At 49.1% G+C, this 25,035-nt stretch overlaps 1 protein-coding gene across 2 annotated transcripts in view; it reads right to left on the bottom strand.

Annotated features, from left to right (window-relative positions):
* The window catches only part of ATRIP (ATR interacting protein), a 277,614-nt gene that overhangs the window by 31,196 nt on the left and 221,383 nt on the right, over window positions 1-25,035 (bottom strand). For both annotated transcript variants that reach the window (XM_085624893.1, XM_085624892.1), the window contains exon 13: window positions 16,493-16,742. In XM_085624893.1, the coding sequence (XP_085481019.1) occupies window positions 16,493-16,742 (250 nt within the window). The remainder of the gene's footprint in view (window positions 1-16,492; window positions 16,743-25,035) is intronic.

The raw sequence follows: 25,035 nt of genomic DNA, 5'->3' as shown, positions 1-25,035 counted from the left end.
TTTCACGTTGCAGTGTTGTGACTGGTGGTTCTGCTGTTTGTGTAGTTTGGTAAGAGACTTATTTTTGTACAATGTAAATGTGTTTGATTTCTCTGCCTGTTTTGCAAATGGTGTAATAATAGCAGTATGTTTGGTTTTTGAGTGTCAAAAACTTTTTGCATTGGTGCTCGATGTGTATTTTGTTGTCTTGTGAGTAATTTGTTTTTTTTTCTTCTTTCTAGTTTGATATCGTTGGTTTTTGCTGTGTCACTGCAGAGTTGGTTTCTGGTGAGTGCAGCTGTCTCTTGTAATTGGATTGTATAGTTTTTGAGTACATTGATCTTTGTGATAAAGGTACACATTTCTTTACTTACTTTGTTTGCACATTGTTGGTTGTTGTTGACTTGTTTGTGCAGTCTTCTATCTTAGTAAGTATAATGGCTAGCCGCAGGATGACTGCTCAGCAGGTTGTTGGTTTGCTGTTTGAGTCTTCCTCTGATATTGGTTCAGAGACTGACTCTGCATCTGAGGGAGAGGAGGCAGGGGACGATTCTGGCAGTGAGTTGTCTCTCCGTATGGAGTCATCGGATGATGAAGATACTCTTAGTGCGGATGAAGTGCCTGTGTTAGAGGAGGAGACTGATGTGCCGATAGTGCGGCAAGAGGCATCTGGGCTGCAGCCTGGGGCTGCAAGTCTTCCCGTTGAAAGTGATGACCTCTGGGTTGCCCCTGGCATGGTGCAGCCGGAATTTCCAGAGTTTACTGGTGTTCCAGGGTCTAGAGTGAATACTGAGAACTTTTTGCCTGTAAATTTTTTTCAGTTGTTTATGGACGATGTGTTTTTGGCAGAGATTGTTGAGCAGACTAATTTGTATGCCGAACAGTTTTTGAGGGACAACAGTGCCAGTCTTAAGCCACACTCTAGAGCTACCCGGTGGACTCCCACAAATGTTGAAGAGATGAAGAAGTTCTTGGGTTTAACTTTTTTGATGGGCTTGCTAAGGAAGCCATCATTGGCTTCATATTGGTCTAGCAGTCCCTTGATGGCAACGTCTCTTTTTCCGGCAGTCATGACTCGTGACAGGTATTTGCTTCTGCTTCGGATGATGCACTTTGTTGATAATGGTTTAGCGTTGCCACGAGATCACCCTGATTGTGACCGTCTTTTTAAGATTAGGCCTGTCCTTGATCACTTTGTTGATCGATTTTCTGAGATTTATGCCCCTGGTAGAGAAATTGCAGTGGATGAGTCTTTGGTGTTGTTCAAGGGCCGCTTGGTTTTTAGGCAATACATTCCTAGTAAGAGGGCACGCTATGGAATAAAGCTGTATATGCTGTGTGACAGTAGGACTGGATATGTCTCTAATTTCAGGGTGTACACCGGTAAGGAATCTAGGTTTAACCTCCCTGGTTGTCCGTCCACTTTTGGAGTGACTGAGAAAATTGTATGGGAACTTGGTAGAGGATTTTTTAACAAAGGCCACCATTTATATGTAGATAACTTCTACACTGGTGTGCGGTTGTTCAGGGAATTGGCCAAAGTGGACACTTTTGCTTGTGGCACAATCCGCTGTAACCGTAAAGGTTTTCCGAAAGAACTTGTTTGTCAAAAGCTTGTGCGGGGACAGTGCAGTGCGTTGCATTGCCAGGAGCTTCTTGCTGTGAAGTTTACAGACAGGAGAGATGTCTACATGCTGACTTCCATCCATGATGAAAGCACTGCACCTGTGACTGTTTGGGGTCAGGTCGCTGAAGCGCGCAAACCTGTGTGCATTTTAGACTATAATAGGCACATGGGTGGTGTTGACAGAGTAGATCAGAGGTTGGAACCTTACACTGCTCTTCGTAAGGCTTACATTTGGTACAAGAAGTTGGCTATCCATCTTTTCCACTTGGCAATGTTTAATGCTTTTGTTGTGTTCCAGGATTCTTGCCCTGAGTCAAAGATGACTTTTGCTAAGTTTCAGGAGTCTGTAATAGGCAGCCTTGTTGTAGTGGAACAGGCAAGTGTTCCTAGAGTTGGACTGGTGGAGGATGTTGCTAGATTGAAAGAACGCCACTTTCCAGATCACATTCCTCCCACACCCGCAAAGGATTTTCCCAGTAGGAGATGTAGAGTCTGTTGGCGAAGAGGTTTGCGGAAGGAGAGTCGTATGTACTGCCCCGATTGTCCCTCTCATCCTGCACTGTGTCTCTCTGCTTGTTTCAGAGCGTACCACACGCGTAAAAATTTCTGGGAACATTCATGAGTGGTAAAGTGAACTGCCTTGTCTGTATTCTTTGGAAAATATGATTCTGTTTCAAGGTTGGTGTTAGTGCAATGTATTTAGTTGCTGATTTTCTGTTAGAAGATTTGTATCTATTTGCAATTTGTTTGTGTTTTTATTTTTTTCTAAAAAAATCCAAAATGTGATGGCGGTGTGTGTAGGCTTGCGCTTGGCTGTTGGTGTGTGTGGACTGGCACTTGGTTGGTGGTGTGCGTGGAATGGTGCTTGGCTGACGGTGTGCGTTGACTGGCGGTGTGCATGGACTGGCGGTGTGCGTGGACTGGTGCGTGGCTGGTGGTGTGCGTGGAATGGTGCTTGGCTGGCGGTGTGCGTGGAATGGTGCTTGGCTGGCGGTGTGCGTGGAATGGTGCTTGGCTGGCGGTGTGCGTGGACTGGTACTTGGCTGGCGGTGTGTGTGGACTGGTGGTGTGTGCGGGCTGGTGTTTGGCTGGTGATGTCCGTGGACTGGAGCTTGGCTGGTGGTGTCCGTGGACTGGAGCTTGTCTGGTGGTGTGCGTGGACTGGAGCTTGGCTGGCGGTGTGCGTGGAATGGTGCTTGGCTGGCGGTGTGCGTGGAATGGTGCTTGGCTGGCGGTGTGCGTGGACTGGTACTTGGCTGGCGGTGTGCGTGGACTGGTGGTGTGTGCGGACTGGTGCTTGGCTGGTGGTGTCCGTGGACTGGAGCTTGGCTGGCGGTGTAGGTGGATTGGCGATTGGCTGCCGGTGTGCCTGGACTGGCGATTGGATGGCGGTGTGCCTGGACTGGCGCTTGGCTAGCGGTGTGCGTGGACTGGCGTTTGGCTAGCGGTGTGTGTCGACTGGTGCTTGGCTGGCTGTGTGTGAGTAGTGACTTTCTGCTGGTCACTACACACACTGCTAGCTGAGTGCCACTCCACGCAATCCTTCAGCCTGTGTAGTTGCTGTGTCTGGATTGTGGGCGTGTGAAAGTGATGGGCCCTTGAATGGCGCTGTGTGCTGGTGTGAGTTTTGTTATGTGATGGGCCCGCGGCTGGCGGTGTGAATGGTTTTGTATGTCTCACACGTATGAAAGGTGTATGAATGGCCTGTAAAGAGGTTGGTGCCTTGTCGTGGCTTTACAGCTCACGAGCTGTGAGTCAATGGTTCAGTTTCTCGCCCTTTCAATTATTACCAGTGCATTTCATGTTTTGTGAAATCACTTGCTAATACAATTTTATCTACTGAACCATCACTCACCCTCGTGCCAAATCCAACCAGTATGTGTGTGTGCTTGCGGGTTAGTTGGCTGTGCAGTAATATTTGTCTTTCTGAAGCAGGGTGTACCTTGTCCCTTTTTGGTGATTTTTGTACTGTGTTGCTTTTGTACCTGGTGGTGCGAATGGTCTTGTTTGTATCACGTATGAAAGGTGTGTGAATGGCCTGTAAAGTGGTTGGTGCCTTGACGTGGCTTTACAGCTCACGAGCTGCGAGTCATTGGTTTGGTTTTTTGTGAATTTAATTATTGACAGTGCATTTCATTTTTGTGAAATCTCTTGTTAATAAAATTTAATACACTGAACCATGACTCGCCCTCGTGCCAAATCCAACCAGTATGTGTGTGTGTTTGAGGAATAGCTGGTTGTGCAGGAATCTTTGTCTTTAGTTTCTCTGCCAAGGTACACTTTCCATGTAAGAATAACCCACCAACTGTAGATATTGTCGAAAACCCTTGGGAGTTCATGGTGATGTCTCTCTAGTGAATTGAAAAATATTTTTTATCCCCATTGTCCTGTAAACCTCAAACTGTCTGCCACATTTTCTTTGCAGTATTATTCCTAAATTCTCACGCTGTAGTAACAATAGTTAATCTGGTTTTGCAAGGGGGGTTACTTTGGTTTTTTGCCCAGGGCTCGGCGGCCATCTAGGGAAACCTACCAAACCCACGCATTTCTGAAAACTAGACACCCGGCGGCTTCCAGGGAGGTATGGCTTGCGTGGATCCCCCAACGTTTCCTTACCCAGAATCCCCTGCAAACCTCAATTTTTGCTCAAAAAATCACTTTTTTCACACATTTTGGGGTGGGAAAGTAGTGGCATCACCGGGCTCACACAAATTTACCACCACCCAGCGTTCCCCCAGGTCTCCCGGTAAAAATGGTGCCTCACTTGTGTGGGAGGCCCAAGTACCCGCGGCAGGCAAGGGCCCAAAACGTAGTGAGGCGACATCAAAATGGCCTATCGCAAAACCACCTGGTTTTGCAAGGGGGGTCACTTTGGTTTTTGGCCCGGTGCGCGGCGGCCATCTAGGGAAACCTACCAAACCCACGCATTTCTGAAAACTAGACACCCGGCGGCTTCCAGGGAGGTATGGCTTGCGTGGATCCCCCAACGTTTCCTTACCCAGAATCCCCTGCAAACCTCAATTTTTGCTCAAAAAATCACTTTTTTCACACATTTTGGGGTGGGAAAGTAGTGGCATCACCGGGCTCACACAAATTTACCACCACCCAGCGTTCCCCCAGGTCTCCCGGTAAAAATGGTGCCTCACTTGTGTGGGAGGCCCAAGTACCCGCGGCAGGCAAGGGCCCAAAACGTAGTGAGGCGACATCAAAATGGCCTATCGCCAAACCACCTGGTTTTGCAAGGGGGGTCACTTTGGTTTTTGGCCCGGTGCGCGGCGGCCATCTAGGGAACCCTACCAAACCCACGCATTTCTGAAAACTAGACACCCGGCGGCTTCCAGGGAGGTATGGCTTGCGTGGATCCCCCAACGTTTCCTTACCCAGAATCCCCTGCAAACCTCAATTTTTGCTCAAAAAATCACTTTTTTCACACATTTTGGGGTGGGAAAGTAGTGGCATCACCGGGCTCACACAAATTTACCACCACCCAGCGTTCCCCCAGGTCTCCCGGTAAAAATGGTGCCTCACTTGTGTGGGAGGCCCAAGTACCCGCGGCAGGCAAGGGCCCAAAACGTAGTGAGGCGACATCAAAATGGCCTATCGCCAAACCACCTGGTTTTGCAAGGGGGTCACTTTGGTTTTTGGCCCGGTGCGCGGCGGCCATCTAGGGAACCCTACCAAACCCACGCATTTCTGAAAACTAGACACCCGGCGGCTTCCAGGGAGGTATGGCTTGCGTGGATCCCCCAACGTTTCCTTACCCAGAATCCCCTGCAAACCTCAATTTTTTCTCAAAAAATCACTTTTTTCACACATTTTGGGGTGGGAAAGTAGTGGCATCACCGGGCTCACACAAATTTACCACCACCCAGCGTTCCCCCAGGTCTCCCGGTAAAAATGGTGCCTCACTTGTGTGGGAGGCCCAAGTACCCGCGGCAGGCAAGGGCCCAAAACGTAGTGAGGCGACATCAAAATGGCCTATCGCCAAACCACCTGGTTTTGCAAGGGGGGTCACTTTGGTTTTTGGCCCGGTGCGCGGCGGCCATCTAGGGAAACCTACCAAACCCACGCATTTCTGAAAACTAGAAACCCGGCGGCTTCCAGGGAGGTATGGCTTGCGTGGATCCCCCAACGTGTCCTTACCCAGAATCCCCTGCAAACCTCAATTTTTGCTCAAAAAATCACTTTTTTCACACATTTTGGGGTGGGAAAGTAGTGGCATCACCGGGCTCACACAAATTTACCACCACCCAGCGTTCCCCCAGGTCTCCCGGTAAAAATGGTGCCTCACTTGTGTGGGAGGCCCAAGTACCCGCGGCAGGCAAGGACAACAAACGTAGTGAGGCGACATTAAAATGGCCTATCGCCAAACCACCTGGTTTTGCAAGGGGGGTCACTTTGGTTTTTGGCCCGGTGAGAGGCGGCCATCTAGGGAAACCTACCAAACCCACGCATTTCTGAAAACTAGACACCCGGCGGCTTCCAGGGAGGTATGGCTTGCGTGGATCCCCCAACGTTTCCTTACCCAGAATCCCCTGCAAACCTCAATTTTTGCTCAAAAAATCACTTTTTTCACACATTTTGGGGTGGGAAAGTAGTGGCATCACCGGGCTCACACAAATTTACCACCACCCAGCGTTCCCCCACGTCTCCCGGTAAAAATGGTGCCTCACTTGTGTGGGAGGCACAAGTACCCGCAGCAGGCAAGGACAACAAACGTAGTGAGGCGACATTTGGGATAGGCCATTTTGATGTCGCCTCACTACGTTTGTTGTCCTTGCCTGCCGCGGGTACTTGGGCCTCCCACACAAGTGAGGCACCATTTTTACCGGGAGACCTGGGGGGGAACGCTGGGTGGTGGTAAATTTGTGTGAGCCCGGTGATGCCACTACTTTCCCACCCCAAAATGTGTGAAAAAAGTGATTTTTTGAGCAAAAATTGAGGTTTGCAGGGGATTCTGGGTAAGGAAACGTTGGGGGATCCACGCAAGCCATACCTCCCTGGAAGCCGCCGGGTGTCTAGTTTTCAGAAATGCGTGGGTTTGGTAGGGTTCCCTAGATGGCCGCCGCGCACCGGGCCAAAAACCAAAGTGACCCCCCTTGCAAAACCAGGTGGTTTGGCGATAGGCCATTTTGATGTCGCCTCACTACGTTTTGGGCCCTTGCCTGCCGCGGGTACTTGGGCCTCCCACACAAGTGAGGCACCATTTTTACCGGGAGACCTGGGGGAACGCTGGGTGGTGGTAAATTTGTGTGAGCCCGGTGATGCCACTACTTTCCCACCCCAAAATGTGTGAAAAAAGTGATTTTTTGAGCAAAAATTGAGGTTTGCAGGGGATTCTGGGTAAGGAAACGTTGGGGGATCCACGCAAGCCATACCTCCCTGGAAGCCACCGGGTGTCTAGTTTTCAGAAATGCGTGGGTTTGGTAGGTTTCCCTAGATGGCCGCCGCGCACCGGGCCAAAAACCAAAGTGACCCCCCTTGCAAAACCAGGTGGTTTGGCGATAGGCCATTTTGATGTCGCCTCACTACGTTTTGGGCCCTTGCCTGCCGCGGGTACTTGGGCCTCCCACACAAGTGAGGCACCATTTTTACCGGGAGACCTGGGGGAACGCTGGGTGGTGGTAAATTTGTGTGAGCCCGGTGATACCACTACTTTCCCACCCCAAAATGTGTGAAAAAAGTGATTTTTTGAGCAAAAATTGAGGTTTGCAGGGGATTCTGGGTAAGGAAACGTTGGGGGATCCACGCAAGCCATACCTCCCTGGAAGCCGCCGGGTGTCTAGTTTTCAGAAATGCGTGGGTTTGGTAGGTTTCCCTAGGTGCCGGCAGGGCTAGGGTTCAAAATCTACAGCTAGTCACTTTGCCAAAAAAAGGGTCATTTTTCGCTGCAAAACCACGTTGCGTTTTGCGCCGTTTCCTGTCGCGGGCACTAGGCCGACCCGCACAAGTGAGGTACCATTTTTCTCGTAGGACTTTGGGGAACGCGGGGTGGGTGGAAATTTGTGGATCCACGCAGATTCCAGAAATTTCCATCACAGAAATGTGGGGAAAATGTGTTTTTTTTGTCAATTTTTTTACGTTTGCAAGGGATTCTGGGTAACAGACCATGGTGGGAGGCAGTCAAGTCACCCCATCCTGGATTCCCCTGGGTGTCTAGTTTTCAAAAATGTATAGGTTTGCTAGGTTTCCCTAGGTGCCGGCAGGGCTAGGGTTCAAAATCTACAACTAGTCACTTTGCCAAAAAAAGGGTCATTTTTCGCTGCAAAACCACGTTGCGTTTTGCGCCGTTTCCTGTCGCGGGCACTAGGCCGACCCGCACAAGTGAGGTACCATTTTTCTCGTAGGACTTTGGGGAACGCGGGGTGGGTGGAAATTTGTGGATCCACGCAGATTCCAGAACTTTCCATCACAGAAATGTGGGGAAAATGTGTTTTTTTTTGTCAATTTTTTACGTTTGCAAGGGATTCTGGGTAACAGACCATGGTGGGAGGCAGTCAAGTCACCCCATCCTGGATTCCCCTGGGTGTCTAGTTTTCAAAAATGTATAGGTTTGCTAGGTTTCCCTAGGTGCCGGCAGGGCTAGGGTTCAAAATCTACAGCTAGTCACTTTGCCAAAAAAAGGGTCATTTTTCACTGCAAAACCACGTTGCGTTTTGCGCCGTTTCCTGTCGCGGGCACTATGCCGACCCGCACAAGTGAGGTACCATTTTTCTCGTAGGACTTTGGGGAACGCGGGGTGGGTGGAAATTTGTGGATCCACGCAGATTCCAGAACTTTCCATCACAGAAATGTGGGCAAAATGTGTTTTTTTTGTCAATTTTTTACGTTTGCAAGGGATTCTGGGTAACAGACCATGGTGGGAGGCAGTCAAGTCACCCCATCCTGGATTCCTCTGGGTGTCTGGTTTTCAAAAATGTATAGGTTTGCTAGGTTTCCCTAGGTGCCGGCAGGGCTAGGGTACAAAATCTACAGCTAGTCACTTTGCCAAAAAAAGGGTCATTTTTCACTGCAAAACCACGTTGTGTTTTGCGCCGTTTCCTGTCACGGGCACTATGCCGACCCGCACAAGTGAGGTACCATTTATCTCGTAGGACTTTGGGGAACGCAGGGTGGGTGGAAATTTGTGGATCCACGCAGATTCCAGAACTTTCCATCACAGAAATGTGGGGAAAATGTGTTTTTTTTGGTCAATTTTTTACGTTTGCAAGGGATTCTGGGTAACAGACCATGGTGGGAGGCAGTCAAGTCACCCCATCCTGGATTCCCCTGGGTGTCTACTTTTCAAAAATGTATAGGTTTGCTAGGTTTCCCTAGGTGCCGGCAGGGCTAGGGTTCAAAATCTACAGCGAGTCACTTTTCCAAAAAAAGGGTCATTTTTCGCTGCAAAACCACGTTGCGTTTTGCGCCGTTTCCTGTCGCGGGCACTAGGCCGACCCGCACAAGTGAGGTACCATTTTTCTCGTAGCACTTTGGGGAACGCGGGGTGGGTGGAAATTTGTGGATCCACGCAGATTCCAGAACTTTCCATCACAGAAATGTGGGGAAAATGTGTTTTTTTTTGTCAATTTTTTACGTTTGCAAGGGATTCTGGGTAACAGACCATGGTGGGAGGCAGTCAAGTCACCCCATCCTGGATTCCCCTGGGTGTCTAGTTTTCAAAAATGTATAGGTTTGCTAGGTTTCCCTAGGTGCCGGCAGGGCTAGGGTTCAAAATCTACAGCTAGTCACTTTGCCAAAAAAAGGGTCATTTTTCACTGCAAAACCACGTTGCGTTTTGCGCCGTTTCCTGTCGCGGGCACTAGGCCGACCCGCACAAGTGAGGTACCATTTTTATCGTAGGACTTTGGGGAACGCGGGGTGGGTGGAAATTTGTGGATCCACGCAGATTCCAGAACTTTCCATCACAGAAATGTGGGGAAAATGTGTTTTTTTTTGTCAATTTTTTACGTTTGCAAGGGATTCTGGGTAACAGACCATGGTGGGAGGCAGTCAAGTCACCCCATCCTGGATTCCCCAGGGTGTCTAGTTTTCAAAAATGTATAGGTTTGCTAGGTTTCCCTAGGTGCCGGCAGGGCTAGGGTTCAAAATCTACAGCTAGTCACTTTGCCAAAAAAAGGGTCATTTTTCACTGCAAAACCACGTTGCGTTTTGCGCCGTTTCCTGTCGCGGGCACTAGGCCGACCCGCACAAGTGAGGTACCATTTTTCTCGTAGGACTTTGGGGAACGCGGGGTGGGTGGAAATTTGTGGATCCACGCAGATTCCAGAACTTTCCATCACAGAAATGTGGGGAAAATGTGTTTTTTTGGTCAATTTTTTACGTTTGCAAGGGATTCTGGGTAACAGACCATGGTGGGAGGCAGTCAAGTCACCCCATCCTGAATTCCCCTGGGTGTCTAGTTTTCAAAAATGTATAGGTTTGCTAGGTTTCCCTAGGTGCCGGCAGGGCTAGGGTTCAAAATCTACAGCTAGTCACTTTGCCAAAAAAAGGGTCATTTTTCACTGCAAAACCACGTTGCGTTTTGCACCGTTTCCTGTCGCGGGCACTATGCCGACCCGCACAAGTGAGGTACCATTTTTCTCGTAGGACTTTGGGGAACGCGGGGTGGGTGGAAATTTGTGGATCCACGCAGATTCCAGAGCTTTGCATCACAGAAATGTGGGGAAAATGTGTTTTTTTTGTCAATTTTGTACGTTTGCAAGGGATTCTGGGTAACAGACCATGGTGGGAGGCAGTCAAGTCACCCCATCCTGGATTCCCCTGGGTGTCTAGTTTTAAAAAATGTATAGGTTTGCTAGGTTTCCCTAGGTGCCGGCAGGGCTAGGGTTCAAAATCTACAGCTAGTCACTTTGCCAAAAAAAGGGTCATTTTTCACTGCAAAACCACGTTGCGTTTTGCGCCGTTTCCTGTCGCGGGCACTAGGCCGACCCGCACAAGTGAGGTACCATTTTTCTCGTAGGACTTTGGGGAACGCGGGGTGGGTGGAAATTTGTGGATCCACGCAGATTCCAGAACTTTGCATCACAGAAATGTGGGGAAAATGTGTTTTTTTTGTCAATTTTTTACGTTTGCAAGGGATTCTGGGTAACAGACCATGGTGGGAGGCAGTCAAGTCACCCCATCCTGGATTCCCCTGGGTGTCTAGTTTTCAAAAATGTATAGGTTTGCTAGGTTTCCCTAGGTGCCGGCAGGGCTAGGGTTCAAAATCTACAGCTAGTCACTTTGCCAAAAAAGGGTCATTTTTCACTGCAAAACCACGTTGTGTTTTGCGCCGTTTCCTGTCGCGGGCACTAGGCCGACCCGCACAAGTGAGGTATCATTTTTCTCGTAGGACTTTGGGGAACGCGGGGTGGGTGGAAATTTGTGGATCCACGCAGATTCCAGAACTTTCCATCACAGAAATGTGGGGAAAATGTGTTTTTTTGTCAATTTTTTACGTTTGCAAGGGATTCTGGGTAACAGACCATGGTGGGAGGCAGTCAAGTCACCCCATCCTGGATTCCCCAGGGTGTCTAGTTTTCAAAAATGTATAGGTTTGCTAGGTTTCCCTAGGTGCCGGCAGGGCTAGGGTTCAAAATCTACAGCTAGTCACTTTGCCAAAAAAGGGTCATTTTTCACTGCAAAATTGAGGTGTGACCACGTTGCGTTTTGCGCCGTTTCCTGTTGCGGGCACTAGGCCGACCCGCAGAAGTGAGGTACCATTTTTCTCGTAGGCCTTTGGGGAACGCGGGGTGGGTGGAAATTTGTGGATCCACGCAGATTCCAGAACTTTCCATCACAGAAATGTGGGGAAAATGTGTTTTTTGTCAATTTTTTACGTTTGCAAGGGATTCTGGGTAACAGACCATGGTGGGAGGCAGTCAAGTCACCCCATCCTGGATTCCCCAGGGTGTCTAGTTTTCAAAAATGTATAGGTTTGCTAGGTTTCCCTAGGTGCCGGCAGGGCTAGGGTTCAAAATCTACAGCTAGTCACTTTGCCAAAAAAAGGGTCATTTTTCACTGCAAAACCACGTTGCGTTTTGCGCCGTTTCCTGTCTCGGGCACTATGCCGACCCGCACAAGTGAGGTACCATTTTTCTCGTAGGACTTTGGGGAACGCGGGGTGGGTGGAAATTTGTGGATCCACGCAGATTCCAGAACTTTCCATCACAGAAATGTGGGGAAAATGTGTTTTTTTTGTCAATTTTTTACGTTTGCAAGGGATTCTGGGTAACAGACCATGGTGGGAGGCAGTCAAGTCACCCCATCCTGGATTCCCCAGGGTGTCTAGTTTTCAAAAATGTATAGGTTTGCTAGGTTTCCCTAGGTGCCGGCAGGGCTAGGGTTCAAAATCTACAGCTAGTCACTTTGCCAAAAAAAAGGTCATTTTTCACTGCAAAACCACGTTGCGTTTTGCGCCGTTTCCTGTCGCGGGCACTAGGCCGACCCGCACAAGTGAGGTACCATTTTTCTCGTAGGACTTTGGGGAACGCGGGGTGGGTGGAAATTTGTGGATCCACGCAGATTCCAGAGCTTTGCATCACAGAAATGTGGGGAAAATGTGTTTTTTTTGTCAATTTTTTACGTTTGCAAGGGATTCTGGGTAACAGACCATGGTGGGAGGCAGTCAAGTCACCCCATCCTGGATTCCCCTGGGTGTCTAGTTTTCAAAAATGTATAGGTTTGCTAGTTTTCCCTAGGTGCTGGCAGGGCTAGGGTTCAAAATCTACAGCTAGTCACTTTGCCAAAAAAAGGGTCATTTTTCACTGCAAAACCACGTTGCGTTTTGCGCCGTTTCCTGTCGCGGGCACTAGGCCGACCCGCACAAGTGAGGTACCATTTTTCTCGTAGGACTTTGGGGAACGAGGGGTGGGTGGAAATTTGTGGATCCACGCAGATTCCAGAACTTTCCATCACAGAAATGTGGGGAATATGTGTTTTTTTTGTCAATTTTTTACGTTTGCAAGGGATTCTGTGTAACAGACCATGGTGGGAGGCAGTCAAGTCACCCCATCCTGGATTCCCCTGGGTGTCTAGTTTTCAAAAATGTATAGGTTTGCTAGGTTTCCCTAGGTGCCGGCAGGGCTAGGGTTCAAAAACTACAGCTAGACTCTTCGCAAATAAAGTGTAAATTTTCAGTGTGAAAATGTGGTGCGTTCACCTTAGGTTTTGAGCCACTTCCTGTCGTGGGCACTATGCCTACCCACACAAGTGAGGTACCATTTTTATCGGGAGACTTAGGGTAGTTCAAATTTGTAAAGCAACTGTTATTACCTATTGATTTTTGATGCATTTCTCCCTTCCAAATGAAAGACATTGTCTAAAAAAAAAGTCATTTTGAAAAATGACCAATAATTGTCATGCAAATATGAGTATTACCAATTTCGAAAATGTGCAAATATGCACTGTTTCTAAACTCTGTAATTTGTTCCCATTTCAGAAATACATAGGTGACTTTCATACCGATTTTTCCATGTATACATTTTCCCACAATAATTGCTATATACCTGGACCAAAAAAAAAAACATTACAAAATGCTGCTCAGTTTTCTACTCTGGGTTCGTTGGGCTCTTGGTGAACCTACAAGTCCTATATGTCCCCACAACCAGGAAGGTGTACCGGATGTAACGGTACATTGCTTTCAAAGAGATGTCATAATTCGAAGAAGTTACAGGTGAAAACGTTGAGTCAAAAGGCTGCTTTTTTCAACAAATTTTTAATTTTTCCTATATTTACCTGTAAATTTCTATAAAGAAACCTTGATGGATCTACACAAATGACCCCTTGCTGAATTCAGAATTTTGTCTACTTTTCAAAAATGTATAGCTTTCCAGGATCCATTATTGTTTTTGTACCCATTTCTACCGTTAACTGGAAGGAGGTTGAAAGCACAAAAAATAGCAAAAATAGGGTATGTCCCTGAAAAATGCCAAAACTGTGTAAAAAATGTTGGTTTTCTAACAAAATTCTGTCATTCCCTAAAAGCTGGAGAAATGGTGATTTCAGCCCCACAAACCCTTTTTTGATACCATTTGCAGAGAAAAACCCAGAAGCTTTCATTTGCAGTCCGTTTTTCCCATTTTTCACAAAAAAAAAAAAATTGCTGTATTTTGACTAATTTCTGGGAACCCTCTAGGAGAATCCACAAACCCTGGGTACCTTTAGAATCCCCAAGATGTTGGAAGAAAAGGACGCAAATTTGGCGTGGATACCTAATGTGGTCAAAAAGTTACAGAGGCCTAAGCGCGCACTACCCCAAATAGCCCAAAAAAGGCTTTAGCACAGGAGGGGAAAAGGCCTAGCAGCGAAGGGGTTAACTCCCCAGTCTTGAGCTCTCTCCCCCTCTTCTGGAGTCTCAACTGATGTGATGTTTCCCACTGTGCAGTCTCTAAATTCACATGCTCCCCCAACATGCACCTTTAAATTCGGATATCTCTTCTTTACTCCCACTCAGTCCCTATTGTATCCTCTTCCGTTCTATTCAATCTTGTGCTCTTCCCCATCAAATACGCAGGCACACCTTGCACCTTATTACATCATTTACCCTACCTAAAGATGCTCTGTTCTCCGGATCTGTTCTCTCCCAGACAGATGCCCTTTCACTCTTTGCATTATGTGCTTTCTTTCTTTCCATCCATTTAATAAATTGTGGATGGTGCAGTGCTTGAGGGTGAGCAAGGCGACGCCTTCAGAGTTATCTTGCCAAGGTCCACGATCTACAGCTCACCAGTGTTGCTCCTGGGGCCTCCAACCTCTCGGAGCCGGAATGGGAATGCGTTAAGAGCAGCCGATTGCACTGCGGCTGAACTGGGTGGCCCTGGAAGCCTATTAAAAAGCCTATTAGAAGAGATCCATGTCCTGTGCCATCTGTCTGGGAAGAACAGTGGCACCTCCACACTGATTAATGAGAGAAGGTCAGCTGTCTGTGGCAACCCTCTATTGACTGTGCAGAGAGCGAGAGACCTGGTGGCCTGGGTGAAACCATCCCAGCTCACTGACAAGAGGGCAAGGCAGGGACAGGACTAGAGGAATCCTCCAAGTGCAGGGGCAACGTCTCGGGCCCAAGGGGATCTCTCATGAAATGGCCAGCAGCATGTGGTGAGCTGGGATCTAAGCCTACGGAGACATTGAGATCGCCCCGGCAGCCTAACAGCGTCCATATTTACTGTTTATGTGCTAGCAAAGATGGATGACAGGAGACATGCAAGGAAGATTTCAATTTATGAGGTGGCCACCTTCGCCAGGTGAAATTATGCTCTTACGTTCTGTCAACTAAAAGGAGCCAGCTGAACAATCAGCCAGTATACAGACACAGAGAAAATCGTAAAAGGTCAATTGAAAGGTTTGACAGAGTCAGGGATTGAGAGGGAACAGGAGACTGCAAAAAGAAGAATACATGTTGAAGAACAGTCTCAAGAGACCTTCAATGCTGTGAAAGGCACATCCGGTTTCCACTCAAATGTGATCGAAGCGATTTCCCCACCCGAAACCATATTTGAGTGCCTTGACAATCAACAAAGTGGTATACACTTGAGTGATGGGGTTTCCGGTGATACCCAGGCAGCAGCATTAAAGGACAATTTCTGAGTTGTCTTCCGTGAGAGCATACAAGATACCTCGAAACTGGTAAGGTGACAACACTGCATGTACAGGAAAGGTGTTGATCACTCTTTTAATGACTGAATGGAGGGATAGAATGTTGAGTGCTGCTGTAAAAAAGAACAGAGCAATACCAGTGAAAGAACAGCCTCCTTCGTTTCCTCAACCTTAGTCCTGGGAAGTTGGCCAAGAAAAAGGGGGTAACTGGTGGTGAAAAAGTGTGGCAGAGAAAGGAATCACAGCTTTTATGGTTTATCTAGTGCGACTAGGGTGGCTGGGAAGAAGTATATTTTCTTGCAGGTGGACACGGCCAGGAAGCTTTCGGAGAACTTGCCATCTGACTCTGGTGGACTGAGATGACTGGTCATCTTAATCGATGGGAGGAGTAGGACAATCAGCAAACAAGGAGCCCTCTGTTGGAAGAATGGATACAAGGGTTGGAGATAGGAGATAACCCGTCTACCTTTGGGCATAAGAGGCGGATTATTTTTATGGCTCTACTTCAAGTTGTTATTCTCCCTTAAAGCCCTACACAGCCAGTTGCAGACATATTTGAAGGTTTTCCACAGGCGCCATTTTATTGTTGGAATCGACACTTAAGTTAGGACTTTGCTATGCTATAATGGTGTAGTGTACATACTATGCTTATGATGAATGCACTTTGTTCTGGGACACTAACAGAAACAATTTAAACCTAAAGAACTGTGGATTCTGAGATATTTAGATCACTATCAAGAATCAATATCCCTAAGGGGTGAACAACTTAACTGCGTTCCCTTTTCCCTAGCCATAACGTGAATTCCTATCTTCAGTCCATGAAAGGAGGACTACTCGCCCTGTTTGCCAAACCATTGCTTCATGAAGTGAAGCTGCAATCCTCCACCCTCAGTCCAAAGTAGGAAGTTTAGCCATTCGTACAGGCTATGATCTAGGGTTTATGGTGTGCAATACACCTTACTCTAGAAGCAGCCGCACACCCTTTGCTGGGAGAAAGTGGGGGTCCACCAGCCCTAGCTCGCTACCTAGCTCCTTGTTGTGATATCTACGTACTCTAGCTCTTCTCACCATCTGTCGGATCCATGAAGTGAAGAAAACTCACACTAGCTGTCGCTTCCTGCCCCTGAACCAGAAGGGAAGCCCAAGCACTCAATTGCGTTCCCAGGTCCAGTCCATGGCTGAAAGTAATAAACGTTTTAGGTAACCCTACTTGAATCCAGAATATATACCAAACTGAAGATACTTGTTCAGACAGCCTTTGTTATACAATGTGTTATGCAGACATTATATTCAGCACAAAAAAATTACCTTCGCTCTCCTTTAAGTCAGGTAATTTCCGGAAGATAGCTCGGATACCAGGCACTGCTTGGTCATACTGATGAAGAACCTCCATGCAATGTTCATTAAAGGTTTTATCTTTTTGAGAGAGGCTATGCAGCAACAACAGAGTGTCGCGTAAAAACTGAACTGCTTTTTTCTGAAATCCACAAAGCTTGTTTTCAGGTCTTCTCACTTTCAGCCACTGTCGATGTAGCATTATGACAAGTGCCTTTACAGCCTGCACCAAAAGAAAAGAAAGTGATTAAAATTCCAATATTAGAAGCAAGATATGTTTTTGTCAAGTTCCAGGGGAATTAAATCAAGGAAAGCCTAATTTTACTCTTCAAATGAACAGTATGGGTCACAGAAGCTTTAGGTAACAACATGATATGATGTTGCCAAAAGATCTACTCTCCTGGAGATTTTAGATGGAATCTAAATACATTTGCTGAATATAAATGCAGACCCTTCACCATGCAGACTTTGTTATTACAGAAGATAATTAACTCATCAAAAACAGAACCCTAGGAGACCCTTTTTACCCCCAGAAGAGTGAATGTCTATTTCTCCCATCCAAATGCTTCTTAGTTAAGACTCAATCACACATTAATATCAAAATTAATTTCACGATTTATCATCACCTTCCTATTGCAGACAAAAGACCGTATAAGGATAAAATTCCCTCTAGATCACCAAACACAATTCTCAATAACATGAGGGTTGAATACAGACACCCCATCTGCCATACAAAGTCTTCAAAGCATAATGCACATTCTACTGCAACTGCCCTTACATTAGAAGCTAACAGAGAAATGTATTCTGAAAGAAATATGCCTAAGAAGGCTTAAAAACTATAAACAAGCAATGGCAAAGTCAATAGGTGTTACTTTGGCCCCTACTGGCTTTGCCAATGAGTTTTAGCCATGCTGCACAGCTTCACTGATGCTGTGCAGCATGGCTAACAAAATACACACAAAAAACCAACAAAAACCTTTGACGCAGGTAGCCACATCCTTTTGTAGGCATGCACGCCATGCCTGCGCGCACCCACAAAATGATGCTAATGCTTTTGTTGTATTTTACTAACTGAGCTGAGATGGATAGGAAATGGTACGATAGAGCACCAAGGAGATGCAGGGATAGCTGGAAAACACACATTTCTTTTTAAAGAGTGTGTAACTAAAAAGAAAAAAGTAACACTAAAAAATACACATAAAACGTGTAGTCTAAGGACACAGTAATTCATCTGTGCTCAAGGGGTGGGACAAACTTACAATGAGGAAATAAAGCCCACAGAAGCCATCAACTAAAAAGCAAACAAATGAATGACAATGAGGCAAACCAATTGTAAAAAATAGGCATGCTCCAAGTCCATTGCAAGCTAACAATATGTCTCACAACAGTAAATGTGCTGTCTTAGGCGTGACCTAAAAATGAGGTACAACAAGCAAAGGCATCACACTATGTAAAGGATATCCACTTCTGCAACCCCAATCTTGATCCACTCTATACAAGATGCATTCCATGAGGCTTCTGTGAAAAATGTTCTGAGTGTCTGCATTTTTTTTAAAAAATATGTACAGCATCAAATATTGCCCCTTTCAATGTAAAATGCCTTTGTTTTACTCTGTTTTTTTTTGATTTTCCAAAAAGCCATATGTGCGAAGCCCAGCAAGCATCATACATGTAAAAGGCATATTGTAGAATTTCTTGGCACCAACTATAATCCCCAATGAGGGTCTACAAACATCAGACCAAAACCCCCCACCCTCCTCCCCAAACCACGCACCACACACCTTACGGAAACATTATGCAAACGTGCTCATTTGCCTTTGCGCAACACTATTACATTATACCTGTGAGTTGCTTACCAACAGCCTGTCAATCGGGTCCCGGGAAACCGGAGGCCCCAGGAGGGATACATCGATGCCACGGTATGTGGCCCAGCCCGCCCAGATCTTCCCATGCTTTTGCGGACAACCCTGTGGTTGAAATACGGCCACTTCAGCCGACAGGCATCTATCCATGGCTTTTTTCCAATTACCTAAACTGGGTGGGGATGCTGCCTTTCAGTGTTGTGAGACGTCGCGCTTGGCAACTGCAAGACCCAAGAATAGCAGGTGTTGTTTATATCAGTTCCCCCCCGATGTCTTCTGTGCCATGTAGGAGAATCAGCCTTGGGTCTGCAGGGATGTTCCACGCTAGTAGCCACCCCAAGCATGACCTAACGCCTGACCAGAAGTGTTGCAGTGCCCCAAAGATCCACACCGTGTGGAGGCACGACCCCTCCTCCGAGTCGCAGCGGAAGCACGTGGGAGACTGGATAGCCCAGATCTTATAGAGGCGTAGGCGTGTGTATTTTATCCTATGGAGATACTCAAATTGGATCAACCGGTATCGGGTGGAGACAGTGGAGTATCTAGGGCTAGCCAATGCCTTGGCCCAATCATCGTCCGTTAGAGTGGGCACATCTGCCTCCCACGCCGCCCGAGTCCGGTGTATAGTGGTCGTGGAGTGTGTAGTGATTGTTTGATAAATTTGGCTAATTTTGTGGGCACCCAGATCTCCCATGAGCAACCGGCCCTCGAGCGGGTGAAACTCGGGGAGAGTCGTGAGGTCTCTTATTAAGGGGGACACTGCGTGATAGAGCTGCAAATATCTATAAAACAGTGTTTTATGGAGCTCGAAGTCTTCCTGCAGCCTCTGGAAGGACTTGAGCATGGACCCCTGCATTCTATCCCCAGCATGGAGATCCCTATGTCGTCCCACCTACGGAACAGAGACCGGGCGAAGGTGTGTGCCCCGCCAAAGAGGCGTTGCGCATGTCAGCTTACCCCACCAACCCATCTGGCGGACCACTTGCCTCCATATCTAGATGACTGTCCTGCAGGCAGGGGGAAGCTCCACCAGAGACGAGGAACTATACAGGAGGAGGAGCAGAGGGGTTTCCCCCATGAAGAGTCTCTCTACCGCATAAGCCGGGTCAGCCTGAGAGCCATACTACCATTCGTTTATCACTAGAAGGTGCGATGCCCAATAGTAAGCCCGAACATCGTCCGCCGCTATCCTGTCGCCGTATGCAGATTGGACACATGTTGCAAGCGCCACCCGAACTGCTCCCCTCCCTCCCCCAAAGAAACCTATTCAAAAGTGCATTGATTTGACAGAACCACGATGGAGGGATGGGATATGGTTAATTCTGCAGCCGATAGAGCAGGCGTAGTAGTGACACCATTTTAAAAATGGCTGCTCTGCCGTATAACGAGAGGTGTAGTTGAGACCACACTGCCGTCTCATCTCGTACCGAGGGGCGCAATGGCGCAATGTTACGGGACCATACTACAGTCGGGCACCGCGCGATATACACCCCAAGGTAACGAAAGCCCGCCTCCGCGACAATCAACTGCAAGGCCCAAGCTTGAGAAAGCTGATCCCCAGTGATAGGGAACAAAATGGACTTAGATGGGTTGGCGTAAAGCCCAGAGGTCTCCCCAAAAATCCGCAGAATCTGGAGCACCCGAGGCCCGGAGACCCAGGGATCTGATATAAAAAACAAGACGTCGTCTGCATAAAGCGCAATCCTATCCGAGCACTCCGGTGACCAGTCCAGACCCCGAAAAACAGAGTCCAGGCGGACCCAGGCGGCCAAGAGCTCGATAGCCAACGCGAACAGAAGCGGGAAGAGAGGGCACCCCTGCCTCGTGCCCCTGCAGATGGGGAAGGGGGCAGAACAGTGACCAGCCACTCGGACCGATGCAGTGAGGTCTGTATATGGTAACTTCACGTACGCCCTGAAGCGAGGGCCTACATTTACTGCCTCCAGGAGCTAAAGAAGTACTTCCAACTCGAGGAATCGAACGCTTTGTCTATATCTGTGAGCAAGACTGCTGCGGGGCGCCCTAGGCGGTGAGCCTCCGCCACAGCGTTGTGGGCACGTTTGATGTTGTGTCTAGTGGAACGGTGTGGCATAAAGCCCGATTGACCTGGATGTACCAGATCCTGTATGCACGTACGGAGGCGGTCCGCCAGGACTTTACCCAGCAGTTTAGGCTCAAAATTTAACAATGAGATGGGGCGTTACGAGCCCGGATCCTCCGGTGGACGACCCGGTTTAAGGAAGACTACGATCTCCGCATGTCTCCAATCCGGAGGCATTTTGCGCCGCTCCGAGGCGTCACTCAGCGCTCCCAGTAGATGAGGTCCCAGAGTCTCCATATATGAGGCCACAGGAAGTCGCATGGGAACCCATTTGGGCCAGGCGTGCGTCCTGGGTGTGTGTTGGATAGTGCCGCCCGTAGCTCGTCTAAAGAAATGGGTTCCTCCAGGGCGACACGTTGCTTGTCCGAGAGGTGGCTGGGAGGGATAAGGCGTCGATAAGGGGTTCTGCAATAACCTCCCGCTCCTCATACAACGCTGCGTAGAAATCAGCGAAGGCCTGTACAACCGCCTCCAGGGAGGCACACATGACCCCCTCGGGAGACCTCAAGAGAGGGACCTGCGTCCGGCCGCCCTAGCTTGACAGAGCCTATGAAGCATCTGGCTTGACTTATCGCCCCATTGGTAGATCCTATACTCAGTGGCCAGCCAGGCTTCTTTGGCAGAGTCGGTGTGAGTCTGATGAAGCTGCTGTTGAACATGCAAGAGGTTCCGTCGGGCGGTGGGGTCAGAGCCCTCCACCACCAGGGATTGGAGCTCGGCCTGTATATTTTCCAGGTCGTGCACCTGAGCCAGGTGACGCTGCTTCTCCCCCATGCGATAACTGATGTCAATCCCGAGAATCGTGGGCTTGAATGCCTCCCAGAGAGTGACTGGGGACTGGCAAGTACCGACATTAAAGTTAAGATAATCGGTGATTGCCTGACTCAACGTCTCCAGATACTCCGTGTCCCAAAGCAACAAGGGGGGAACATGCGCCACCTATAAGGGGCCTTGTTAGTCTGCAGGCGCAGCTCAAGTTGGATCAGTGAATGATCGGAGAGTTCCCGGGGCAAAATGAACGTATGGGACACCCTGTATATGTAGTTATGTGGGAGGAACAGGTAATCGAGGTGAGAAACAGTGGGGTGAACTAACGACACATAGGAGAAACTGACCTCAGAGGGGTGAAGGGCCCGCCATGTGTCCACCCAGCCCAGAGTATGTGCCAGCAGGTTTCATTTGGACACAGCCGGGGGTATATCTGGTTGTTGAGCTCGCCACCGATCCAAGGGACCCATAGTGTCGTTCCAGTCGCCACCCAATACCATCAGGCCACCTGGGAGATCCTCCCAGAGCTGTGTCAATTTATCTATAAATGTCTGGGCTAGCGGTGGAGGGGCGTATATGCTGCCAAGTGTAATCTGTTTGCTGGCTACAGTACCAGAAATCACTGCGAAACGGCCACTGGGATCTAGCCAATGTCGCGTAACCTGAAGCGGTACTCTACGATGTACAAGTATGGCCGTGTCCCACGCCCCGTGTGAAACCGGAGTGGTATACTGTAGTGTAGCCGTAACGGGCAAGACACGGGGCTTCGAGCCCAGAAGATGTGTCTCCTGGAGTAATAGGATGTCTGCTTAATAGCGCTTGACCTGCTGGAGCACAGCCCCCCATTTTACCTTATTTAGTATGCCTCGCACATACCAGGCGAGAATGTTTAGTGTCTCCGGTGTAGAGTTATCTGCCATGTGTGCCATTCCTAGATGTCAGGGCAAAAAAGGTAGACCGGTGTGCGCACGGCAGAGCAGTGAGGTGTGTGCAGGGTGCGAAAACAAAAAACAAAGCAAACAATAAATAACCCAATCATTTCCCCCAACCTCCCACCTCCCCTTCTCCCATACTTCCAGGAACATGGAGTATCTGTCTCGGTGGAATCCCTCCCCAGGCCCGCAACAGGATGACCCAAGTGGTTCCTCCAATGGACCCCCCCCTCCCAACATCACCCAAAACATTCGGGTGTGCCATGTCAGTCCCCTCCAGGCTGGTAGTAGAGACCCCAACCCTCAGCAACCAAGCAAGCCAGCAAGGCCACTGCAAGATATTGTGTCCCGCCCCGGAAGTGAGCGGGAAGCAGATATAACAACATGCCCCAGTCTACCTCAGTCCCCCGTGCCCGTCGGTTCCTGGGCACGCCAACTGGAGCGGGAACTGTTGCATCTCGATGTCGCGTCCCTGCCCTGTCGACCACTCCGATGTGAGGCCTGGGAGGAGTCCGAGTCCAATGGGGTCGGTGAGTGTGGTTTCAGAACCCTATGCTCATCTGTCCACACAAAGACTTCCTCTGGGGTGTCGAAGAAAAATGTTTTGGCATTGTACATCACTTTCATCAGGCCGAGAACAACAATGCGTAGGATAAGTTTAGTTCACGTAGCCGTCTCTTGGCCGCCACAAAGGACTGGCGTCGTTGCTGCACCAACTTATTATAATCGGGGTAAACCATGATGGTATGTGACAGAAAAGTCATTTTGTCCTTATGTAGCCAGGCGTACCGGAGAATGGCGTCACGGTCAGCATAGTTAAAGAGCCAGGTGATCACCGGCCTTGGACGCTCCCCTGGTGACGACTTCTTGGTCAAAGCGTGGTGAGCCCTCTCAACCACGAAGCAGGGGGACATGTCTTCCATGGGCAGAAGTGCCCTGAGCCACTCCGAGATGAATGTGTCCATAGATGACCCCTTGCAGCCCTCTGGGAAGCCCACCAAGCGTATGTTATTGCGGCGGGCCCGCCCCTCTGCATCCTTGACCCGGGCCGCCAGGTCCTGCGTGTGCTTGGTCAGTTTGTCTACCTTTTGCTGGAGTGCTGATACAGAGTCCCCCACGGTAGAAACCCTGGTCTCCGAATCAGTGATGCGGTCAACCGCCTTCCGTAGATCCTCGCGGAGGAACGACACCTCTGACCCCACGACTCTGATCTGAGCCTCGAGAGCGGTCCGCGATGGATTGATCGCCTCCAGCAGCGACATCGTGTCCGAGGACAGGCCCTCCTGGGTCGCCCCCCCGGGAGGGTTAGTGTTGGTGTAGCGGTCCATTGTATGCTGATTGGGGGCCGTCGCCCCCAGCCGATCTTTGCCCATGGCACTAAGGGACACCTAGCCGTGGGAGCCTTCACCCGGTAGATTCCCACCAAATGCTGACGCGGAGGGCAGCAGCGCAGATCAGCAGCCGGTAGACAGGTATAGTCCCCGCACTGGACTCAACAGGGTACCGCCCCGGCGTCTGCCGCAACCCAGCAGCAATGGCCCTTGGTGTGCACACAGGATCCAGACAATTGCTACTCCACAATGTGCAGGGCCTGGCACCGGAGCAATTCGGGCGTTCAGGGTGGCTCTGCGGCGCAAGGAGGGGGACAAGCACCGATGACACGGTCCAAAAATCCTCCCGCGCCACGGATCAAGCACTCACAGGGTCCCCGGCCTCCCTGCCGACCTCCCGCCGACTCACCACCGGGTCTCCGGTGGCCACTACACCACTGCAGCAGCAGCGTCATCTGTCTGAGGCCTCGGCCGGAGGTCAGCTGCGATCAAGGGGGCCCGGCAGCCTCAAACCTGTGCGCAGTATCCACAGCACACCAGGCAGCAACCAGCACAGGGTCCAAGTTGAGCCCCGCCAGGCCCGCAGCACAGGCCCTGCCGGCATCCACAGTGATGAAGATGGGGGAGGGGCGCCTCAATGGCGGTGCGTTTTTCTCTTCGGCCCTCCGCTTGAGCAGTGTGTGTCGACACCTGCACGACGATGCATCAGCACCCTTGAATTGAGGACACACCGGGTCGATCCGTCGCTCTGTTGCGGCACCACCCCCCCCCCCCCCCCCCCCCAACGAGGAGGATTTACCGCAGCCGCGGGCTCGACCACACCACCCTCCGGCGCTGGAACTGCCGCCGCCAAACTGCAGCTGCAGAGGCCCAGCGGGGACCTCAGCCAGGGACTCCCAAGAATCGTGGCTGGGGTCAAGGATAATGTAGGATTATGGCCCGTTGAAGGATCAAACCGCAGAGCTCTAGAGAGACGTGTCCGCCATGTTCGGCTCCTTTACTCTGTTGTTTAACTGTCAATTTTATGTCAGTAAACCAGCCTCTGAATTTACTTAAAAATGACTGAACCCACACTACACTCTTTTTATGTCCAGTAATGAGGATAGAAATGTTCTAAAAGTGGTCTGTAAATTTATGGGGCCAGGAAATTTGATCTTATCCTAATTTGTAGTTATATTGACTTCCCATGAAATGTTGTAGTACCGCTAAACCAATTCACTTAACTTGGCTTGGCCAAACATTTGGTGCTAAACTAAAGAATTACTATGGGCCTCAAGGTGCCCAAAACTGGGACACTCCTTGCAACTGAAATTATGTCCCATAACGTGAGCTACTACCAAAAAGGTGTCCTGGCGCTGTTGCTGCTTTCAATGTTTAAATATTTATCAATACAGATGGGTTTTACATAATCCCCTGAAGGTTTTAAGCTTATTAGTGGTTCTTAACTCATTATGAAGTGTATTCCACAGTCTTGTTGCAGCATATGAGAATACACAACTTCCTTGCCTGGCCCTGAATATTC

This window comes from Triturus cristatus, chromosome 9 (genome assembly GCF_964204655.1).
Source record: "Triturus cristatus chromosome 9, aTriCri1.1, whole genome shotgun sequence".
Lineage (NCBI taxonomy): Eukaryota > Metazoa > Chordata > Amphibia > Caudata > Salamandridae > Triturus > Triturus cristatus.
This window is presented reverse-complemented; position numbering and strand designations above follow the sequence as displayed.